The sequence below is a fragment of the Loxodonta africana genome, chromosome 8 (assembly GCF_030014295.1).
Source record: "Loxodonta africana isolate mLoxAfr1 chromosome 8, mLoxAfr1.hap2, whole genome shotgun sequence".
Classification (NCBI taxonomy): domain Eukaryota; kingdom Metazoa; phylum Chordata; class Mammalia; order Proboscidea; family Elephantidae; genus Loxodonta; species Loxodonta africana.
Genome location: NC_087349.1, coordinates 62238444 through 62259122, shown reverse-complemented (window position 1 = coordinate 62259122; position 20679 = coordinate 62238444). Strand labels below are relative to the sequence as shown.

The following is a 20679-nucleotide window of genomic DNA, read 5'->3' as shown; positions in this document are numbered from 1 at the left end:
CTTTCATTACTGTATTTACCCATGGAGAGCTCACAGTGTTTGTCTGCACCAAGCTCCGTGACTCAGGATTTTCCTGGAGTTCCTGGGAAAGATCAGTTGTTTTCACAACCTCCAGTGTTGAGGACAGCTTCACAGGAGGGTTACCACGAACTTACACAAGAACAAAGGGACCAACTGAGGGCAGACATCAGCGTTATCAAGGGCAGATACCAGAGCCAGAGTGGAGTACGGGGCTTTTCTCCATTTATAATTACTAAAACTTCTTAAAAATTAAAAATTGTTTATTCCTTTTTTGATATATATCACTTTGATTTGTAAATAAGCTACATTTATAACATATTGACCCAGCCCAATTGTTACGTGCTTTCTTGCTTTCAAACAATTTTCAGTAACATTACCAGAAAGGGAAAGTATAGTCTTCTGAAAAAACTGACAAAAAGAAATAACACCTCGGACTGATTCTTTTTTCCATCGGGTCCCTAAGTTAACTTTTTGTCATTTTCTTTTTTATTTAAGGAGGATGAATCCCTTAATCAACCAGGACCAATCAAAACTAGTCTGGCTATTAGTCAGTCTCATTTAATGACCGCACTTGGTAACATGAGGCCGTCCATTAGTGAAGATGACTGGAAGAATTTTGCTGAGCTGTAAGTAACAGACCCTGATTTGGAGGTGTGGATATTATTACAGGTCCCATGGTTATTCACTTAAACTTTTAAAGTTCTTGCTAAAAATCAAACATAATAGTTTAAATATTTAAAAGTCAATTCTGAAAATCTGTGCAGTGGCTGTGTGTTTAAACACCTAAGTACTTCATGAGTACAAAAATAAAAAATGAATTTTCATTAACCAGTTCGTTTGATTATATTTGAATTATTTAGAATTAACTATTTTAATATTAATTACATTGAAGAAATTAGAAAAAGGAAAATTTAAAGCTCAAAATGATTCCAATTGAGAATTTGCAAAAATTATTATAAAAAATATTCCTGTTTTGCTTTCAAAATAATTTAAATTTTATTAATCTCAAGAACACGTAAATATATTTGAATGTGTTCCATCCGTGGGCCATGCTTAGTACATATTTGGATGTATGGGCCTCTTGGACTTGACTCTGTGACCTCCCAGGAATCTGAGGGCCATTAACTAGGATGATTCAGCCTAATTTTTTTCTAAATTTTATTTATTTTGTTTTTCTTGAAAATATGCACAGCAAAACATGTACCAATTCAACAGTCTCTACATGTACAATTTAGTGACGTTGACTACATTCTTCGAGTTGTGCAACCATTCTCACCCTCCTTTCTGAGTTGTTCCTCCCTCATTAACATAAACTCACTGCCCCCCAAATGTTCCTATCTCACCTTAAGTGGCTTTTGCCAGTTTGATCCGATATAGATAGTTGTTAAAAGAGAATAATGCTTAAGGCAAACCTTTTTTACTAGATAAGCTAAACTATTTGGTTTTAAGATGACTTCAGGGGATTTTTGGTTTAAGTTTTAGAGATAATCCCAGGGCAATAGTTCCAGGGATTCATCCATCTTCCATGGCTCCAGAAGGTCTAGAGTCTATAAGAATTTGAAATTCTGCTCTATATTTTCCCCATTTTGATCAAGATTCTTCAATGAAATCTTCGATTAAAATGCTCAGTAATGGTAATCAGGCACCATCCAGTTCTTCATGTCTCATGGCAAAGGAGGTAGTTGTTCATGGAGGCATTTAGCTACACATTCCATATCCTGACTCCTTCCTCTGTTGCTCCAGGTGAATAGAGACAAATCGTTGTGCCTCGGATGGCTTCTTGAAAGCTTTTAAGCCCTCTCCCCACCAGGCACTACTCAATGAACTAGGAGGTAGAACAGAGGCACTAAACACGTTATTAGGCCAGTTAACTGGGATGTCCTATGAAACCATGACCCTAAACCTCCAAATCAAGGAACCAAATCCCATGAGGTGTTTGGTTGTACATAAGCAGCCTCAGCAGCTACTCTTTTTTTAATAGGAAATATGTCTATCATACAACTTTTGCCAATTCAACTTTTTATAGGTGTACAACTCATTGACAGCAATTACAGCAATTGGCTGTACAACCCTACCCTTAATCAGTGGGATTTTCCATCACGGTTAATCCGCCTTTTATCCCTGCCTCCCACCCTTGGTAACCACTAGTAAACTTTGGTCTCCATACATTTGCCTTTTCTTGTCTTTTTATGTAAGTGAGATCATACAATCGTATCTGTCCTTTTGTCATGGGCTTATTTCACTCAGCTTAATGCCATCAAGTTCCATCCATACTGTAGCATGTATCAAGACTTCATTTCTCCTACTGGCTGAGTAGTATTCCATTGTATGTATGTACCACATCTTGTTTGTCCATTCATCTGTTGATGGGCATCATGTTGTCTCCATCTTTTGGCTGTTGTGAATAATGTTGCAATGAACATTGGTGTACAAGTCTCTGAGTCTCTGCCTTGAAGTCTTTTGGGTATATACCTAGGAGTGGAATTGCTGGGTCATATGTTAGTTCTAAACCCTGGTGGTATACTGGTTAAGTGCTACGGCTGCTAACCAAGAGGTCGGCAGTTCTAATCTTAGCCATTCTAGTGGGAGTGAAATGGTGTCTCATTGTGATTTTGATTTGCATTTCTCTGATGGCTAATGATGCTGAGCATCTTTTCATGTGTCTGGCGGCCATTTGAATGTCCTCTTTGGTGAAATGTCTGTTCAAGTCCTTTGCCGGTTTTATGCTTGGGTGTTTGTCTTTTTTGTTGTTGGTGAAGTTTTATATATATTTTAGTTATTAGATTTCTGTCAGGTATATGGTTTCCAAAGATATCCTCACAATCGGTAGCTTGTGTTTTTACTTTTTTGGTAAAGTCTTCTGAAGAACAAAAGTTTTTAATTTTTATGAGGTCCCATTTATTTATGTTGTCTTTTGCTGTTTGTGCTTTCATTATTATATTAGATAATCCATTGTTGAAAGCTAGGCCTCACAGTGTTGGCCCTACTTGTTCTTCTAAGAATTTTATGGTTTTAGTTTGCACAGTTAGGGCCTTGATCTGTTTTGAATTTGTTTTTGTGTGTGTAAGGCATGGATCCTGTTTCCTTTTTTTTTGCATGTGGAAATCCAGTTTTCCCATTACCATTTACTGAAGAGACTCTTCTTTCCCCATCGAATGAACCTAGCGCCTTTGTCCAAATTCAGGTGACCATAAATATGTGGTGACTCAGGTTAATTGGATTCAAGAAATGTTTATTCCTGCTCTTTAAAAGTTACAACTCTTGTTTAATTTAAAATTTTGAGGGGGGTGTGTATACATATATGTAAATGATATGTGCGTAATGCATAAAAATTAGAAAATAAAGATAAGGAAAAAGAAGAAAACAAATTTCCCTTAATCCCATGACCTCACTAAGCATATTTGTTCATATACTTACGTATTTTTTTCTTACTAAAATAAGAACACATGATATATATTGGTATATAGCAGTCCCCTTTCACCCACGCTTATATCCTGAACATTCTTTCACATTTTAAATATGGTACTACTTTATTGTTTTTAATGTCATTCTGTACATCCGTGCCACAATCTCCAACTTTTGGGCATTTAAGTTGCTTCCAGGTTTTCATTACTATAAACAGTGTGATAATGAACATTCTTGTAGCTGAATATTTGCATACATGCTTAGTTATTTCATTGGGATAAAGGTGGAATTGTTGCATCACAGGGTACACATGTTTTTTGAGACTTTTGAAACATATTGCCAAATTCCCTTCCAGAAATATTGTACAATGTCTATTCCAACAGCAGTATGCAAGAGTGCCAGTTTCCCACACCCTCACTAACACTGAGTATTTCAGTATTTTTCTAAATTCAGCCAATTTGATTGGAGAACTATTATACCTCATTTAAAATCTTGCATTTCTCACACATCCAAAAACAAGAAAGGGCCAAAATCAGAGAATCATCCCTACAACTTGAACAAATAGAGAGCAACAAAAGAAACCCTCAGGCACCAGAAGAAAACAAATAATAAAAATTAGACCAGGACTAAATGAAATAGAAAACAGAAAAGCAATTGAAAGAATTAACAAGACCAAAAGCTGGTTCCTTGGAAAAAAATCGACAAAATTGATAAACCATTGGCCAAACTGACAAAAGAAAGCGGAGAGGAAGCAAATAACCCGAATAAGAAATGAGATGGGCAATATTACAACAGACCCAACTGAAATTAAAAGAATCATACCAGATTACTATGAAAAATTGTACTCTAACAAATTTGAAAACCTGGAAGAAATGGATGATTTCCTAGAAACAGACTACCTACCTAAACTAATACAAACAGAGGTAGAACAACTAAATAGACCCATGACAAAAGAAGAGATTGAAAAGGTAATCAAAAAACTTCCAACAGAAAAAAAGCCCTGGTCCAGACAGCTTCGCTGCAGAGTTCTACCAAACTTTCAGAAGAGAGTTAACACCACTACTACTAAAGGTATTTCAGAACATAGAAAAGGATGAAATACTCCCAAACTCATTCTATGAAGCCAGCATATCCCTGATACCAAAACCAGGTAAAGACATCACAAAAAAAGAAAATTACAAACATATATCCCTCATGAACTTAGATGCAAAAATCCTCAACAAAATTCTAGCCAATCGAATTCAACAACATATCAAAAAAGTAATTCACCCATGACCCAGTGGGATTCATACCAGGTATGCAGGGATGGCTCAACATTAGAAAAGCAATTAATGTAATCCATTATATAAATAAAACAAAAGACACAAATCACATGATTTTATCAATTGATGCAGAAAAGGCATTTGACAAAGTTCAACACCAATTCATGATAAAAACTCTCAGCAGAATACGAATAGAAGGAAAATTTCTCAACATAACAAAGGGCGTTTATACAAAGCCAATAAGCAATATCATCCCAAATGGAGAAAGCCTGAAAGCATTCCCCTTGAGAACGGGAACCAGACAAGGATGCCCTTTATCACTGCTCTTATTCAACATTGTGCTGGAGGTCCTGGCCAGAGCAATTAGGCTAGACAAAGAAATAAAGGGCATCCAGATTGGCAAGGAAGAAGTACAAGTATCTCTATTTGCAGACGACATAATCTTATACACAGAAAACCCTAAGGAATCCTCAAGAAAACTACTGAAACTAACAGAAGAGTTCAACAGAGTATCAGGATACAAGATAAACATACAAAAATCCATTGGATTCCTCTACACCAACAAAAAGAACATCGAAGAGGAAATTGCCAAATCAATGCCATTTACAGTAGCCCCCAAGAAGATAAAATACTTAGGAATAAATCTCTCCAGAGGTGTAAAAGACTTATACAAAGAAAACTACAATACACTTCTGCAAGAAACCAAAAGAGACCTACATAAGTGAAAAAACATACCTTGCTTATGGATAGGAAGACTTAACATTATAAAAATGTCTATTCTACTAAAAGTGATCTATAGATTTCATGCAATTCCAATCCAAATTCCAAGGACATTCTTTAATGAGTTGGAGAAACAAATCACCAAATTCATTTGGAAGGGAAAGAGGCCCCGGATAAGTAAAGCATTGCTGAAAAAGAACAAAGTGGGAGGCCTTACTCTACCTGATTTTAGAATCTATTATACTGCCACAGTAGTCAAAACAGCCTGGTACTGATACAACAGATACATCGACCAATGGAACAGAATTGAGAATCCAGACATAAATCCATCCACATATGAGCGGTTGACATTTGACAAAGGCCCCAAAACAGTTAAATGGGGAAAAGACAGTCTTTTTAACAAATGATGCTGGCATAACTGGATATCCATCTGCAAAAAAATGAAACAAGACCCTTACCTCACTCCGTGCACAAAAATGAGCTCAAAATGGATCAAATACCTAAATATAAAATCTAAAATGATAAAGATCATGGAAGAAAAAATAAGGACAACATTAGGAGCCCTAATACATGGCATAAACAGTATATAAAACATTACTAACAATGGAGAAGAAAAACTAGATAACTGGAAGCTCCTAAAAGCCAAACACCTATGCTCATCCAAAGACTTCACCAAAAGAGTAAAAAGATTGCCTACAGACTTGGAAAAAGTTTTTAGCTATGACATTTCTTATCAGCGCCTTATCTCTAAAATCTACATGATACTGCAAAAACTCAACTGCAAAAAGACAAATAGCCCAATTAAAAAATGGGCAAAAGACATGAATAGACACTTCACTAAAGAAGATATATTAGGCAGCTAACGGATACATGAGGAAATGCTCACGATCATTAACCATTAGAGAAATGCAAATCAAAACTACAATGAGATTTCATCTCACTCCAACAAGGCTGGCATTAATCCAAAAAACACAAAATAATTAATGTCGGAGAGGCTGTGGAGAGATTGAACACTTCTACACTGCTGGTGGGAATGTCAAATGGTACAACCACTTTGGAAATCGATTTGGCACTTCCTTAAAAAGCTAGAAATAGAATTACCGTATGATCCAGCAATCCCACTCCTTGGAATATATCCTAGAGAAATAAGAGCCTTCACACAAACAGATACATGCACACCCATGTTTATTGCGGCACTGTTTACAATAGCAAAAACATGGAAGCAACCAAGGTGCCAACTGACAGATGAATGGATAAATAAATTATGGTATATTCACACAATGGAATACTATCCATCGATAAAGAGCAGTGGTGAATCTGTGAAACATTTCATAACATGGAAGAATCTCGAAGGCATTACGCTCAGTGAAATTAGTTGCAAAGGGAAAAATATTGTATAAGACCACTACTATAAGAACTCAAGAAATACTTTAAACAGAGAAGAAAATATTCTTTGATGGTTATGAGAGGGGGGAGGGAGTGAGGGTGGGAAAGGGGTATTCACTAATTAGATAGTAGATAAGAACTACTTTAGGTGACGTGACGGGAAAGACAACACACAATACAGGCGAGGTCAGCACAACTGGACTAAACAAAAAGCAAAGAAGTTTCTTGAATAAACTGAATGCTTCGAAGGCCAGGTTAGCAGGGGCGGAGGTTTGGGGACCATGGTTTCAGGGGACATCTAAGTCAATTGGCATAATAAAATCTATTAAGAAAACATTCTGCACCTTGGAGAGAGGCGTCTGGGATTTTAAACGCTAGCAACCGGCCATCTAAGATGCATCAATTGGTCTCAACCCACCTGGATCAAAGGAAAATGAACAACACCAAGGACACAAGGTTGTTACTAGGCCAAGAGACGGAAAGGGCCACATAAAACAGAGACTGCATCAGCCTGACACCAGAAGAGCTAGATGGTGTCCGGCTACAAACCGATGACTGCCCTGACAGGGAACGCAACAGAGAATGACTGAGGGAGCAGGAGAGCAGTGGGATGCAGACCCCAAATTCTCATAAAAAGACTAGACTTAATGGCCTGACTGAGGCTAGAAGGACCCCGGTGGTCATGGCCCCCAGACCTTCTGTTGGCCCAGGACAGGAACCATTCCCAAAGCCAACTCTTCAGACAGGATTGGACTGAACAGTGGGTTGTAGAGGGATGCTGGTGAGGAGTGAGCTTCTTGGATCAGGTGGACACTTGAGACTATGTTGGCATCTCCTCCCTGGAGGGGAGGGAGTGAGCTGTCTCATTAGGGGGAGAGCAATTGGGAGTATATAGCAAGGTGTATATGAGTTTTTGTGTGAGAGACTGACGATTTGTAAACTTTCACTTAAAGCACAATAAAAATTTTTTTTAAAAAACCTTGCATTTCTTTGATTAAAACTGTTGAGATTAAAATTTTTTATTATTATTATTCATTGCCATTTGTATTTTATGTTTTCTAACTTGCTTCCTCATTCCCTTTTCTCTTTTTTCTATTGTTCGATGTTCAAAAATTTATATGTAAGAACTCTAATTTCTGTTGGAAATATTTTTCCAGTTGTTATTTCCCTTTTGGAAACCCTGGTGGCATAGTGGTTAAGTGTTACTGCTGCTAACCAAGAGGTCAGCAGTTCAAATCCACCAGGCGCTCCTTGGAAACTCTATGCGTCGGTTCTACTCTGTTGTATAGGGTCGCTATGACTTGGAATCGACTCAACGGCAGTGGGTTTGTTTGGTTTTTTTTTCCCTTTTGTTTTTCAAGATATAATTCTGTTTGCAAACTATCCATTATATTATGTTTTGTAATTATTTACATGTATTAGATGTTAATTACCTCTTTTTTTTTTTTAAGGTATGAAAACTTTCAAAATCCTAAGAAGAGAAAAAATCAAAGTGGAACAGTGTTTCGACCTGGACAGAAAGTAACTTTGGCATAAAATATATGTCTGATTTTTGTGTGTGTGTGTGTGACTTGTAACAGTAAAAATTGTGTCTGTAAAATTTCTTTTTAATTTAACAAATCAGGTTAATTTATAAAATCGCAGATTGGTAAATGCTGTGATTATGTAATGATCAATATAACTTGAGATTAATGCTTTAGAAAAGTTTGATATTTATAACAGATGCTGTATTTTATTTCCTATAAAAGTCTATATTAACTCTTTAATGAAATAGTAATAGCCAAATGGTATGACTAATTCATTTCTCCTTTTAAGAAAAAATAATACATATAGTATCTAATTAAATATATTTTTGAAACTCACCGGTAGTTGCATATTCAGCATCTTTTTAGCATTTAACAAATTTTATGTATAGCAAATTCTTGACTGTTTTGGAAATAAAATATCCTATTATTTACAGATCATATTATCTGTTGTTCTTATATCAGAAAGTGCACTATTTACACACAATTCACATAAATTTAATTATCACCTCACCCAGAAATGAGGTCATACCCCCTGGCATACTACATCCAGCTCCAAGTCTAGGATCTTTGAGTGACGTCTAGATTCCATCATGATTTTATCTAGATAGTCTCCAGTCTGTGAACTACAATGTGAAGTCAGCTACCACCAACACAAACTATGTGTAGTAATGGAGTAAGGAGAAAGGAAAAAGAAGGAAGTTAATTAAAATACATAAATAAATAAATACACAAGACAGCAAAGGACATATAGGCAGTAATCATTGTCCTTTCTACAGTTAACCATGAGGCCATGGCTGGGCCATGCCTGGAATTTTTGACTTCCATGTTCCTCTGACTTCAGCCAGCACCTCAGTGAATTAGAGTGCTTTACTAGGTTGTCGCTGGTAGGTGCCATCAAGTAGGTCCCAAGTCCTAGCATACTCTATGTATAACAGAATGAAACGTTGCCCAGTCCTGTGCCATCCTCATAAACGTTGCTGTATTTGAGCCCATTGTTGTAGCCGCTGTGTCAGTCCATCTCGTTGAGGGTCTTCCTCTTTTTCGAAGATCTTCTACCAAGCGTAATGTCCTTCTCCCGGGATTGGTCCCTCCTAATAAGATGTTCAAAGTGTGTGAGATGAAGTCTCACCATCCTCCCTTCTAAGGAGTATTCTGGCTGTACTTCTTACAAGACAGTTTTATTCGTTCTTCTGGCAGTCCATGATATATTCGATATTCTTTGCCTACACCATAATTCAAATGCATCAATTCTTCAGTCTTTCCTTATTCATTGTCCAGCTTTCGCATGCTTATGAGGTGATTGAAAATACCATGGTTTGACATTACTGAAAAAGAAGAAGAAAGTGGGAGGCCTCACTCTACCTGATTTTAGAACCTATTATACAGCCACAGAAGTCAAAACAGCCTGGTACTGGTACAACAACAGGCACATAGACCAATGGAACAGAATTGAGAACCCAGATATAAATCCATCCACATATGAGCAGCTGATATTTGACAAAGGCCCAGTGTCAGTTAATTGGGGAAAAGAGCCTTTTTAACAAATGGTGCTGGCATAACTGTATTTCCATTTGCAAAAAAATGAAACAGGACCCATACCTCACACCATGCACAAAAACTACAAGTGGATCAAAGATCTAAACATAAAGACTAAAACAATAAAGATTATGGAAGAAAAAATAGGGACAACGTTAGAAGCCCTAATACAAGGCATAAACAGAATACAAAACATTACCAAAAATGACGAAGAGAAACCAGATAACTGGGAGCTCCTAAAAATCAAACACCTATGCTCATCTAAAGACTTCACCAAAAGAGTAAAAAGACCACCGACAGATTGGGAAAGAATTTTCAGCTATGACATCTCCGACCAGCACCTGATCTCTTAAAATCTATATGATTCTGTTAAAACTCAACCACAAAAAGACAAACAACCCAATCAAGAAGTGGGCAAAGGATATGAACACACACTTCACTAAAGAAGATATTCAGGCAGCTAACAGATACATGAGAAAACGCTCTCGATCATTAGCCATTAGAGAAATGCAAATTAAAACTACGATGAGATTCCATCTCACTCCAACAAGGCTGGCATTAATCCAAAAAACACAAAATAATAAATGTTGGAGAGGCTGCGGAGAGATTGGAACTCTTATACACTGCTGGTGGGAATGTAAAATGGTACAACCACTTTGGAAATCGATCTGGCGTTTTCTTAAAAAGTTAGAACTACCATACAACCCAGAAATCCCACTCCTCGGAATATACCCTAGAGAAATAAGAGCCTTCACACAGATATATGCACACCCATGTTTATTGCAGCTCTGATTACAATAGCAAAAAGCTGGGAGCAACCAAGGTGTCCATCAACAGATGAATGGTTAAATAAATTGTGGTATATTCACACAATGAAGTACTACGCATGTATAAAGAACAGTGACAAATTTGTGAAACATTTCATAACATGGAGGAACCTGGAAGGCATTATGCTGAGTGAAATTAGAGGCAAAAGGACAAATATAGTATAAGACCACTTTATAAGATCTTGAGAAGTAGTATAAACTGAGAAGAACACACACTTTTGTGGTTACGGGGGGGAGGAAGGGAGGGTGGGAGAGGTTTATTTGCTGATTAGTTAGTAGATAAGAGCTACTTTAGGTGAAGGGAAGGACAATACTCAATACACTGAAGGTCAGCTCAACTGGACGGGACGGAAAGCAAAGAAGTTTCTGGGATAAACTGAATACTTCAAAGGTCAGCGGAGCAAGGGCGGGGGTTTGAGGACTATGGCTTAAGGAGACTTCTAAGTCAATTGGCAAAATAACTCTATTATGAAAACATTCTGCATCCCACTTTGAAGAGTGGCATCTGGGGTCTTAAATGCTAACAAGTGGCAATATAAGATGCATCAATTGGTCTCAACCCACCTGGATCAAAGGAGAATGAAGAACACCAAGGTCACACGATAAATATGAGCCCAAGAGACAGAAAGGGCCACAGGAACTGGAGACTTACATCATCCTGAGACCAGAAGAACTAGATGGTGCCCGGCCACAACCGATGACTGCCCTGACAGGGAGCAGAACAGAGAGCCCCAGAGGGAGCAGGAGATCAGTGGGATGCAGCCCCCAAATTCTCATAAAAGGACCAGACTTAATGGTCTGACTGAGACTAGAGGAATCCCGGCGGTCATGGTCCCCAAACCTTCTGTTGGCCCAGGACAGGAACCATTCCTGAAGACAACTCATCAGACACGGAAGGGACTGGACAATGGGTAGGAGAGAGATGCTGATGAAGAGTGAGCTACTTGTATCAGGTGGACACTTGAGACTGTGTTGGCATCTCCTCTCTGGAGGGGAGATAGGAGGGTAGAGAGGGTTAGAAACTGGCAAATTGTCACGAAAGGAGAGACTGGAAGGGCTGACTCATTAGGGGGAGAGTAAGTGGGAGTATGGAGTAAGGTGTATATAAGCTTATATGTGACAGACTGACTTGATTTGTAAACGTTCACTTAAAGCTCAATAAAAATTATTAAAGAAAATACCATGGCTTGAATACATCTTAGTCCTCAAAGTGACATCCTTGCTTTTTAACTTTGAAGAGGTCTTTTGCAGCAGATTTACCCAGTGTAATATGTTGTTTGATTTCTTGACTGCCGCTTCCATGGGTGTTGATTATGGATCCAAGTAAAAAGAAATCCTTGACAACTTCAGCCTTTACTAAATGGGATGGCATAAACCTCATCCCCAAGTATCTGGCTGGTAGTAGGTCTGGCTGTCTAAGGTCGCAGAAGTCTGTCATCAGATATTACCATTGGCCAGTGTAATCCACAAGGTTTCATCCTTACTTCTCCCATCCCTCATTTTGCCACAGCAGCTCTGTTCTCCCCCATTAGAATCATTTCACTCAACCAACATCATAACCCACCCTTTCCAAGTCATTGGAATCATTGCTGTGTTCCCATGATAGAACCATCCCTCCTTTGGTTACCTCTAAGCTAGCAAGACCCAGAATCATAGAGAAAGAAAAAACTGAGAAGCCTCACCCTCCGTTGCACCCAGTTCCCAGACCCTTGTATTAGGGCTGTGGTCACTGGTTCAGAGCATTTACTAGATACAGTATATCTTGTAGGACAGTACCTTAACTTACAAGGCATTATCTTCCCAAAAGACCAGCTATTTCGGGGTGATAGGTGTTTGTGCTAAGTTCAGTGAATTCCATAGGTAGCTACTCCCTTATTCTTTTCACTAAGGGAGTTTTGTGATCAGAAGCGGTCTTATATAGGATACCATAACAATGTGAAAACATTTGGTAAGTCCATGAAATGTGTGGGCAGAAGTATGGAGGACAGACAAAGCAAATCCAATTCCAGAATGCATCTCTCCTCCAGGGAGGACAAATTGCCGCCTCCTCTGTCATAAAAGAAGGCCAATGTAATCCACCTGCCACCAGGAGTAGGCTGGTCTCCCCTGAGTTCGGACCTACATGGGCAATGCTACTGACAAGTAGGTTCTCAGAAGAGGTGAACTAAAGTCAGCTACCACCAACACCAACTGTGCGTAGTTACGGATTACGGAGAAAGGAAAAAGAAGTTAATTAAAATATGCAATTTTGCTTAAAAGGTCAGCCTCAGGAGAAGTCCACCTTGTTGAGTCCACGCATAGACGCCCCACCCCTGCCACCTTGTCCGCTTTGCACATGAACCTCTTAAGCACTGGGCTGGCTGGAGAAGAAGGCTAATTGGTCATCCTGACCTCCTGATTATTAAAAGCCCTGAGAGTTTTTAGCTGAGCATTCACATAGGACACAGATATTTTCACTCTCTGGGCCCATCCCAAGAGCTCTGGTCATACATTTCCCCTGACCACTTGATGGCCAGCTTTCAGCTGTGTTCTTTCCAATTCCCTGGTCATGTGGGTATTAGCCACTGCCCATGGATCGGCATAGATTTTTTGCATTAGACCTCTCTCCTGGCAAATTGGAGCAGTCAAGCAGAACATTCCCAGATGCTTGAACTAGCACACTGAATAAAAAGTGCATTAGTAAATTCAATTTGACCAATAATGAACTGTGTTCTTCCTACTTAGCCTAACATCCACGCACACAATCCATCCTCGTACATATTCTTCAAATTTTCAATGAAAAACCGAAGTCTAAGCCTTCTGGTTGGATGTTTTATTGGTGTCCTGAGGCATGCTGAGATCTCACAGTGGGTGGGAGAGTTGGAGTGCAAGAGTTTCTTCGTCTTGCAAGATTGATCCCCACAGATACTGGCGTTTCAGGGTCTTCAGGTTGAGGGGCAGAGGAGCTGCTTAACTGTAAAGAAAAGCTCAATTGGGGTGGGAGTTCAGAGGAATCCAAATCCTGCCATGTATCCCTATGCAAACGATCAGAGTCTTCCTCATACTCTTTCCCAACCAATGCCTTAGCTTTTATGTAAGAGACCTGACATAGCTATAAATTCAACAGATAATGTAATCTGTTAAGCTGCGGGATCAAACTCTGCATTTGATTTCAGCTCCTAGCCTCATGGCTCCAAATGACAAGAGATTCTTTTAGCTGTCATACAAATCCCTGGTTTTCAGCCTGTGCCTTCAACTGAAAATGTAGATATCTGAGCCTATCTTTTTCCTTAAGCTTTCTGGCGCTGTGGTCAACTCACCCATCTGAAATCCTCATGCGTTTCATACTATCCTGTAGCAGCCACTTCTTCAGTGGGTACTTCATTCCTGGGAGTACTTTGTGACACTTTAATTAGCTCTGTTGCCACTGCAGAGCCCCGGTGGCACTGTGGTTAAGAGCTCAGGCTGCTAACAAAAAGGCCGGCAGTTGGAATTCACCAGCCACTCCTTGGAAACCCTATGGAGCAGTTCTACTCTGTCTTATAGGGTCACTATGAGTTGGAATCGATTCGACAGCAATGGTTTATTGCCACTGCATGCCATAGACTGCCAAATTGATTCAACTCGAGGGCAACGGGTTTGGGTTTGGTATTCTTTTTTTTTTTTTTTAATAATTTTTATTGTGCTTTTTTTTTTAAGTGAAAGTTTACAAATCAAGTCAATCTCTCACACAAAAACCCATATACACCTTGCTACACACTCCCAATTACTCTCCCCCTAATGAGACTGCCCGTTCTCTCCCTCCTCTTTTCATGTCCATTTCGCCAGCTTCTAACCACCTCCACCCTCTCATCTCCCCTCCAGGCAGGAGATGCCAACATAGTCTCAAGTGTCCACCTGATCCAAGAAGCTCACTCCTCACCAGCATCCCTCTCCAACCCATTGTCCAGTCCAATCCATGTCTGAAGAGTTGGCTTTGGAAATGGTTCCTGTCCTGGGCCAACACAAGGTCTGGGGGCCATGACCACTGGGGTCCTTCTAGTCTCAGACCATAAAGTCTGGTCTTACGAGACTTTGGGGTCTGCATCCCACTGCTCTCCTGCTTCCTCAGGGGTTCTCTGTTGTGTTCCCTGTCAGGGCAGTCATTGGTTGTAGCTGGGCACCATCTAGTTCTTCTGGTCTCAGGATGATGTAGTCTCTGGTTCATGTGGCCCTTCCTGTCTCTTGGGCTCGTAATCGCCTTGTGTCCTTGTTGTTCTTCATTCTCCTTTGATCCAGGTGGGTTGAGACCAATTGATGCATCTTAGATGGCTGCTTGCTAGCGTTTAAGACCCCAGACGCCACTCTTCAAAGTGGGATGCAGAATGTTTTCTTAATAGATTTTATTATGCCAATTGACTTAGATGTCCCCTGAAACCATGGTCCCCAGACTGGGTTTGGTATTCTTTTAATACTAATTGAACTTTCTTTGTTGTCAGCCTTCATTGGGGAAGATAACCAGTCCCAAATTTCCCTGTATTTTCTTGAGCACCTGTTGCCTACAGGCTACTTCTAGTACTGGTTCCGTACAAGTTTTTAGTGGTAGGCAGCAGAAACCTACCCTGGCCTTTTCAAGGAGAAAAGGAGTTTATTGAAAGGTTATTGGGGCTAGAAAGCAAAGGGGTATTCAAAGACTAGTGGGGCCATGTCAAAGGAACACGGGAAGTGGCTTAAAGGGACTTCACCACCCCAGTAAGTATGCCTGTGTGTACCAACCAATCAACACCAGCATCACCCAAGTAAACCACTAGGGATGACATCATCCCACTCATGCCTCTGAACGTCAGCCCATCCCTGCACTCCCAGCTTCAGCTGTCTATTCTGCTAGGGGAGCCTGTGTTTGACAGATGTGGCTTTCTGTTATCATAAGCAATAAATTCAGCTTTATATTTCAATTTCTGATTTAATTCAAATGAATGGCCTTATCCTTGATACCTCCCTAATCAAGATTGAAGAGTCCCTGGAAGATGCAAACAGTTAAAACACTCAATTGCTAACCAAAAGGCTGGAAGTTCGAGTCCACCCAGAGGTGCCTCAGAAGAAAGGCCTGGTAATCTACTTCTGAAAAATCAGTCCTTGAAAACCCTGTGGAGCACAGCTCTACTCTGACACACGTGAGGTCACCACGGGTTGGAAACGACTTAACGGCAGCTGGTTGGGTTAATCGGTATTGACACTTCCTAACCTGAAATCTCGCCATCTGTTAAGCATCTGACGGGGAGAACACCCAGTGTCAGCGGTGACTGATTTGCTGATTTTTAAATGTGATACCCAGTTGTCTAAAAGTTCCAGGAAGGACTGATTTTTGTCTGTGTTGCTCACTGCTGTAGCTCTAGAACGTTGCCTCAAGCACTGATGGTCACTCAATAGTAAATAACAAACATCTATGGCTGAATCAGACATTATTTTTCAACTGATGTTGAGATAACCCTCCAATTAAAGAAGAAAGGAGGAAAAAGAAAAAATACATACATATATAATATTTTAGTCCTTAACTTTTTAGGTTGATATCTTCTCTGCTCGATGGAAACTGTGGCACACTGTACAAGGACAGTCAGGTGACGGTGTCTGAAAACGGATCAGTGCATTCAACTGATGAATATAACATTAAATAAGTTTTAATTTAATTTGAGAATGATGAAAATCCTGACCGCATTTCTAAAGTTTTGGGGCAGGGCCTCAGTTGATGTAGTCTCCTCCCTCCCTGCAACTCAGAAGTGTTTGCAGTGGCAACTGGCAGGGCCAGAGAGCCTGGAAAAGAGGGGGTGAGCCCAGAGTCCCTCCTCTCTGGGGCCTCCACCACGTCTGGTGGAGAGCGAGGTGTGGCTGGAAGACACTGCACTTAAAGACCAGAGGCTGTTAGGATGCCCTTCTGTATCTTACAATGTGATCAGTGTACATTCATCCTAACCAGGACTGGGGGGAAAATGAGATGGACATCACAATCTACCACCACTACCAGGGAAAAACCCTCAAAGCAAACCAGTGGTGAGTAGTGGGGGTTTGTACCACCAGTGAGTGATAAGCATCCCTGGGTGGTGCAAACAGTTAAGGCATTCAGCAGCTAACTGAAAAGTTAGAGATTCAAGTCCACTCAGAAGTGCCTTGGAAGAAAGGCCTGGTGATCTTCTGAAAAACTAACCACTGAAAATACCATGGGGAAAAAAAGCCTGTGGAACATTGTTCCACTCGGACACACATGGGGTCATCATGAGTCAGAGTCAACTCAATGGCAAATGATTTCGTGTTTTGGTTTTTAGAGTGATAAGCAGGGAGCCAGGCCTAACTTGACTGGTTAACACCTAAATTGCATGGCATCACCGGATGTTCCATTCTGTGTTTAAAATCCATTACTGTGTTACACTTAGCTGGACCTTCTAAAATGTAATGATAAATAATAACATTACTGAGCGTTTCCTACGCGTCAGGCAGGTGCCTAAGCATCTTATATGGATTATCATGCTTAATTCCGTCACCAGCCTGAGAAGGTATGTAATTTGTCCAAGATTATTTCAGTGATCTTTTATTTAACCCAGGCAGAGTCCCAAACCCAAGGCCCTACTGCTGTTTCACCTTGTCATCTTGGCTCTATTTCTGTGCGTTCAAGGAGAACGCTCTAAAACCAACTGCCCGTCCAAGCCTCCTGAAGCCCTCTGTTGTGTTAAACTCAGTTAGGATATCACCTAGATGTGTGGTGCTGACTTTCAGCTTCTTTTGCCAATATGTGCTGATAATATGGATTATTCTTCTCTGGTTTTCTTGGCTTCCTGTATATGTCTTACAATGGATTTTGTGCTTTCGCTACTTCCCAAGCAAAAGTACCTAATTATGAAAACACGCAGTCTGAATTCAAAATTAAGTGCTGCTTTAAAGCTGTGAAGTGACCTTGGGGAAGTTGTACAATTTGCTCCATATAGCCAGAATTAAAGGATTAAATGCTTCGAGAATTAAATTAATTAATGCATGTAAAGCACTCAGATCCATGCCAGGCACATAAAAATCACTATATGAAGTGTTACTATTATTGTCATCTTAGTTTTTATGCAGCCACAGAATTCACTGTAGAAGTATTGATCAGATGTTTACTTTTTGTCCACTTTCCTCCACCAAAGCAAGCACCTTTTCTAAGGAAAATAAAGAATAATGAATTAACTATGCTAAGTAGGAGTCCTTGAGTTGTGCAAATGGTTACTCGTTAGACTACTACCTGAAAGGTTGGCTGTTCAAACCCACCCAGAGACTCCTCAGAAGACAAGCTTCTAAAAGGTCATAGCCTTGAAAACCCTATGGAGAAGTTCTACTCTGCACACATGAGGTTGCCATGAGCAGGAATCTACTTGATGGGCACTAACAAGTAGAAATAAAAAACCTTCAAGTGAGAAACACGTCTGTGACCTTCCGTGCATTCCAGGATGTCCAAAATAGCATCTTGCTCCTCTGTAGTTGCTCCAGGGCATCTCTCCTGAAGAGGTATGCTCAGTGAGAGCAAGTCCCCAGCCAAAGGAAAGCCCTTATTCAATAAAGGAAAGGCAAGTAGCCAGGCAACTTCAAAGCAGAGAAATATAGCTGTTAAAGAAATAACCTTGTAACCTGAGTAGGTTTGTTACATTTTAAGGAGATAACATTCTAAATGCAGTTTGCCGAAGGATTAACCAATTTGGGAACAAGTGAGAATAAACTTAATTTTGATATAATTTAAAGAAAAAGGCTGTGAAAAGTAGTTTGGCAGTTCTCAAAAAGTTAAACACAGAATTTTACCATATGATTCAGCAGTTCCACTCCTAGGAATATACCCAAAAGGTTTGATGCAGGGAAGCAAGAAGACACATGCACACCAATGTTCATTGCAGCTTTATTCACATAGCCAAAAGGTAGAAACAACCTAAGTGCCTACGAACAGATGAATGGATAAACAAAATGTCATGTATCTATACCATGGACTATTATTCAGCCATAAAATTAGAAATGAAGTTCTGACACAAGCTATGACATGGATGAGCCCTGACAACATTATGCTGAGTGAAACAAGGCAAACACAAAAGGTCAAATATTGTATGATCCCACTTACATGAAATATCTAGAAGAGGCAAATGTGTAGAGGCTAAGGTTTATTTGGGTTTACCAGGGGCAGGTGGGACAGGGAGCTATAGCTTAAGGGGCACTGAGTTTCTGTTAAGAGTAAGAATGGATAGTGGTGATGGCTGCAGACCATGGTGGACATAATTAGTGACACTGAATTGTACACATACAAGTGGCTGAAATGGTAAATACATATTTATATATAGTTTGTTATATATATTCCACCACAATAAAAAAAAAAAGGGGAGAGTTTAGTAAATCTGATCCTTGGTAGCATTTCTCCCAGAAAGTATTAATAATATTAGATTATTTTCCTTCTTGTTATATTATACCACAGTTCTGAATTTCACAAATAATATATAAAAAAGCACTATCAGCAACTGAAAGCAATTCAGGTGGAGCAATAACTCGCCTGGCATCACACCCCTAATCCACTCTTCTCTCTTGAAGTATCTGCTGTGAGCAATTTGGCCTATGCCTTTCCAACCTTTCTGGACAAATTTATGTACTTATATACACATATGTCCTATGGTTGCTATTTGTTGTTTACATTAATGGAACCATAGGGTGTGCATTAGTCTATAAATTTTTTTTAACTTACTGCTATATCTTGGAGAGTCTTCTATGTTCACACATACAGGCTATCTTCTTTTTTAACTCCTGCAAGGTATCCACATCCTGGATGTCCCAGAATTTATTTAACTTGTTCTATTGATGGTCTCTTTTTTCCAAAAGTTTCCAAAATTTGAAACCTTGCTGCTGTGAATGTCCTTTGCTCTCCACCTTCTTTGCTCTCTGGGTCAGAGCCTAGAAGTGAAATTGTTGGATTGAAAGATATGCACATTAAAAATTGTAATAAAAGCTGCCAGAGTCGCTCCAAAAAAAAGTTGCTCCAACGTATTCTTCCACTGACAACAGACGAGGATAGCTGTTTTTCCACAGCCTCACCAACAGTGGATATTATCAGTTTAATTTTTGCAAAGCTGCCTTGCCAAAAATATATCTTTTGCATTTCCCTAATTACTGGCAGGAGTCCCGGGTGGTGCAAATGGCTAACGCTCTTGGCTGCTAACCAAAAGGCTGGAGGTTGGAGTACACCCTGAGATGCCACAGAAGAAAGGCCTGGCAATTTACTTCTGAAAAATCAGCTGTTGAAAACCCTATGGAGCACAGTTCTACTCTGCCACACATGGGGGGCACCATGAGGTGGAGTCACTTACCACCACTAGTCCACAATGATGGTGATGATTACTGGTAAATTTGAGCATCTCTTCTTACTTTATTATTTATATATATTTTTTAATTTCCATTGTGCTTTGAGTGAAAGTTCACAAATCAAGTTGGACTCTGATACAAAAATGTATAAACACCTTGCTATATACTCCTAATTGCTCTCCCCCTAATAAGACAGCACATTCCTTCTCTCCACTCTCTACTTTCGTGTCCATTCGGTCAGCTTCTGACCCCCTCTACCTTCTCATCTCCCCTTTGGACAGGAGATGCCAGCATAGTCTCATGTGTCTACTTGATCCAAGAAGCTCATTCTTTCACAGTACCATTTTCTATCCCATAGTCCAGTCCAATCCCTGTCTGAAGAGTTGGCTTTGGGAATGGTTCCTGTCCTGGGTTAACAGAAGGTCTGGGGACCATGACCTCCAGGGTCCTTCTAGTCTCAGTTGGACCATTAAGTCTGATCTTTTTATGAGAATTTGGGGTCTGCATCCCACCGCTCTCCTGCTCCTTCAGAGGTTCTCTGTTTTGTTCCCTGTCAGGGCAGTCATTGATTGTAGCCAGGCACCATCTAGTTCTTCTGATCTCAGGCTGATGTAGTCTCTGGTTTATGTGGCCCTTTCTGCCTCTTGGGCTCATAATTACCTTGTGTCTTTGGTGTTCTTCATT

At 39.9% G+C, this 20679-nt stretch overlaps 1 protein-coding gene across 5 annotated transcripts in view; it reads left to right on the top strand.

Annotated features, from left to right (window-relative positions):
- Positions 1-9439, top strand: part of PEX1 (peroxisomal biogenesis factor 1) — a 49093-nt gene extending 39654 nt beyond the window's left edge. Inside the window, exons 21-23 of one of the 5 annotated variants that reach the window (XM_023544424.2) lie at positions 28-225; positions 517-647; positions 8246-9439. In XM_023544424.2, coding sequence (XP_023400192.2) covers positions 28-225; positions 517-647; positions 8246-8330 — 414 coding nt within the window. In that variant the 3' untranslated portion in view covers positions 8331-9439. Of the gene's footprint in view, positions 1-27; positions 226-516; positions 648-8245 lie in introns of those variants that run through there. The other 4 variants (XM_003407149.4, XM_023544425.2, XM_010587267.3 and 1 more) reach the window with 4 other exon arrangements.
- The last annotated feature ends 11240 nt before the right edge of the window (positions 9440-20679 follow it).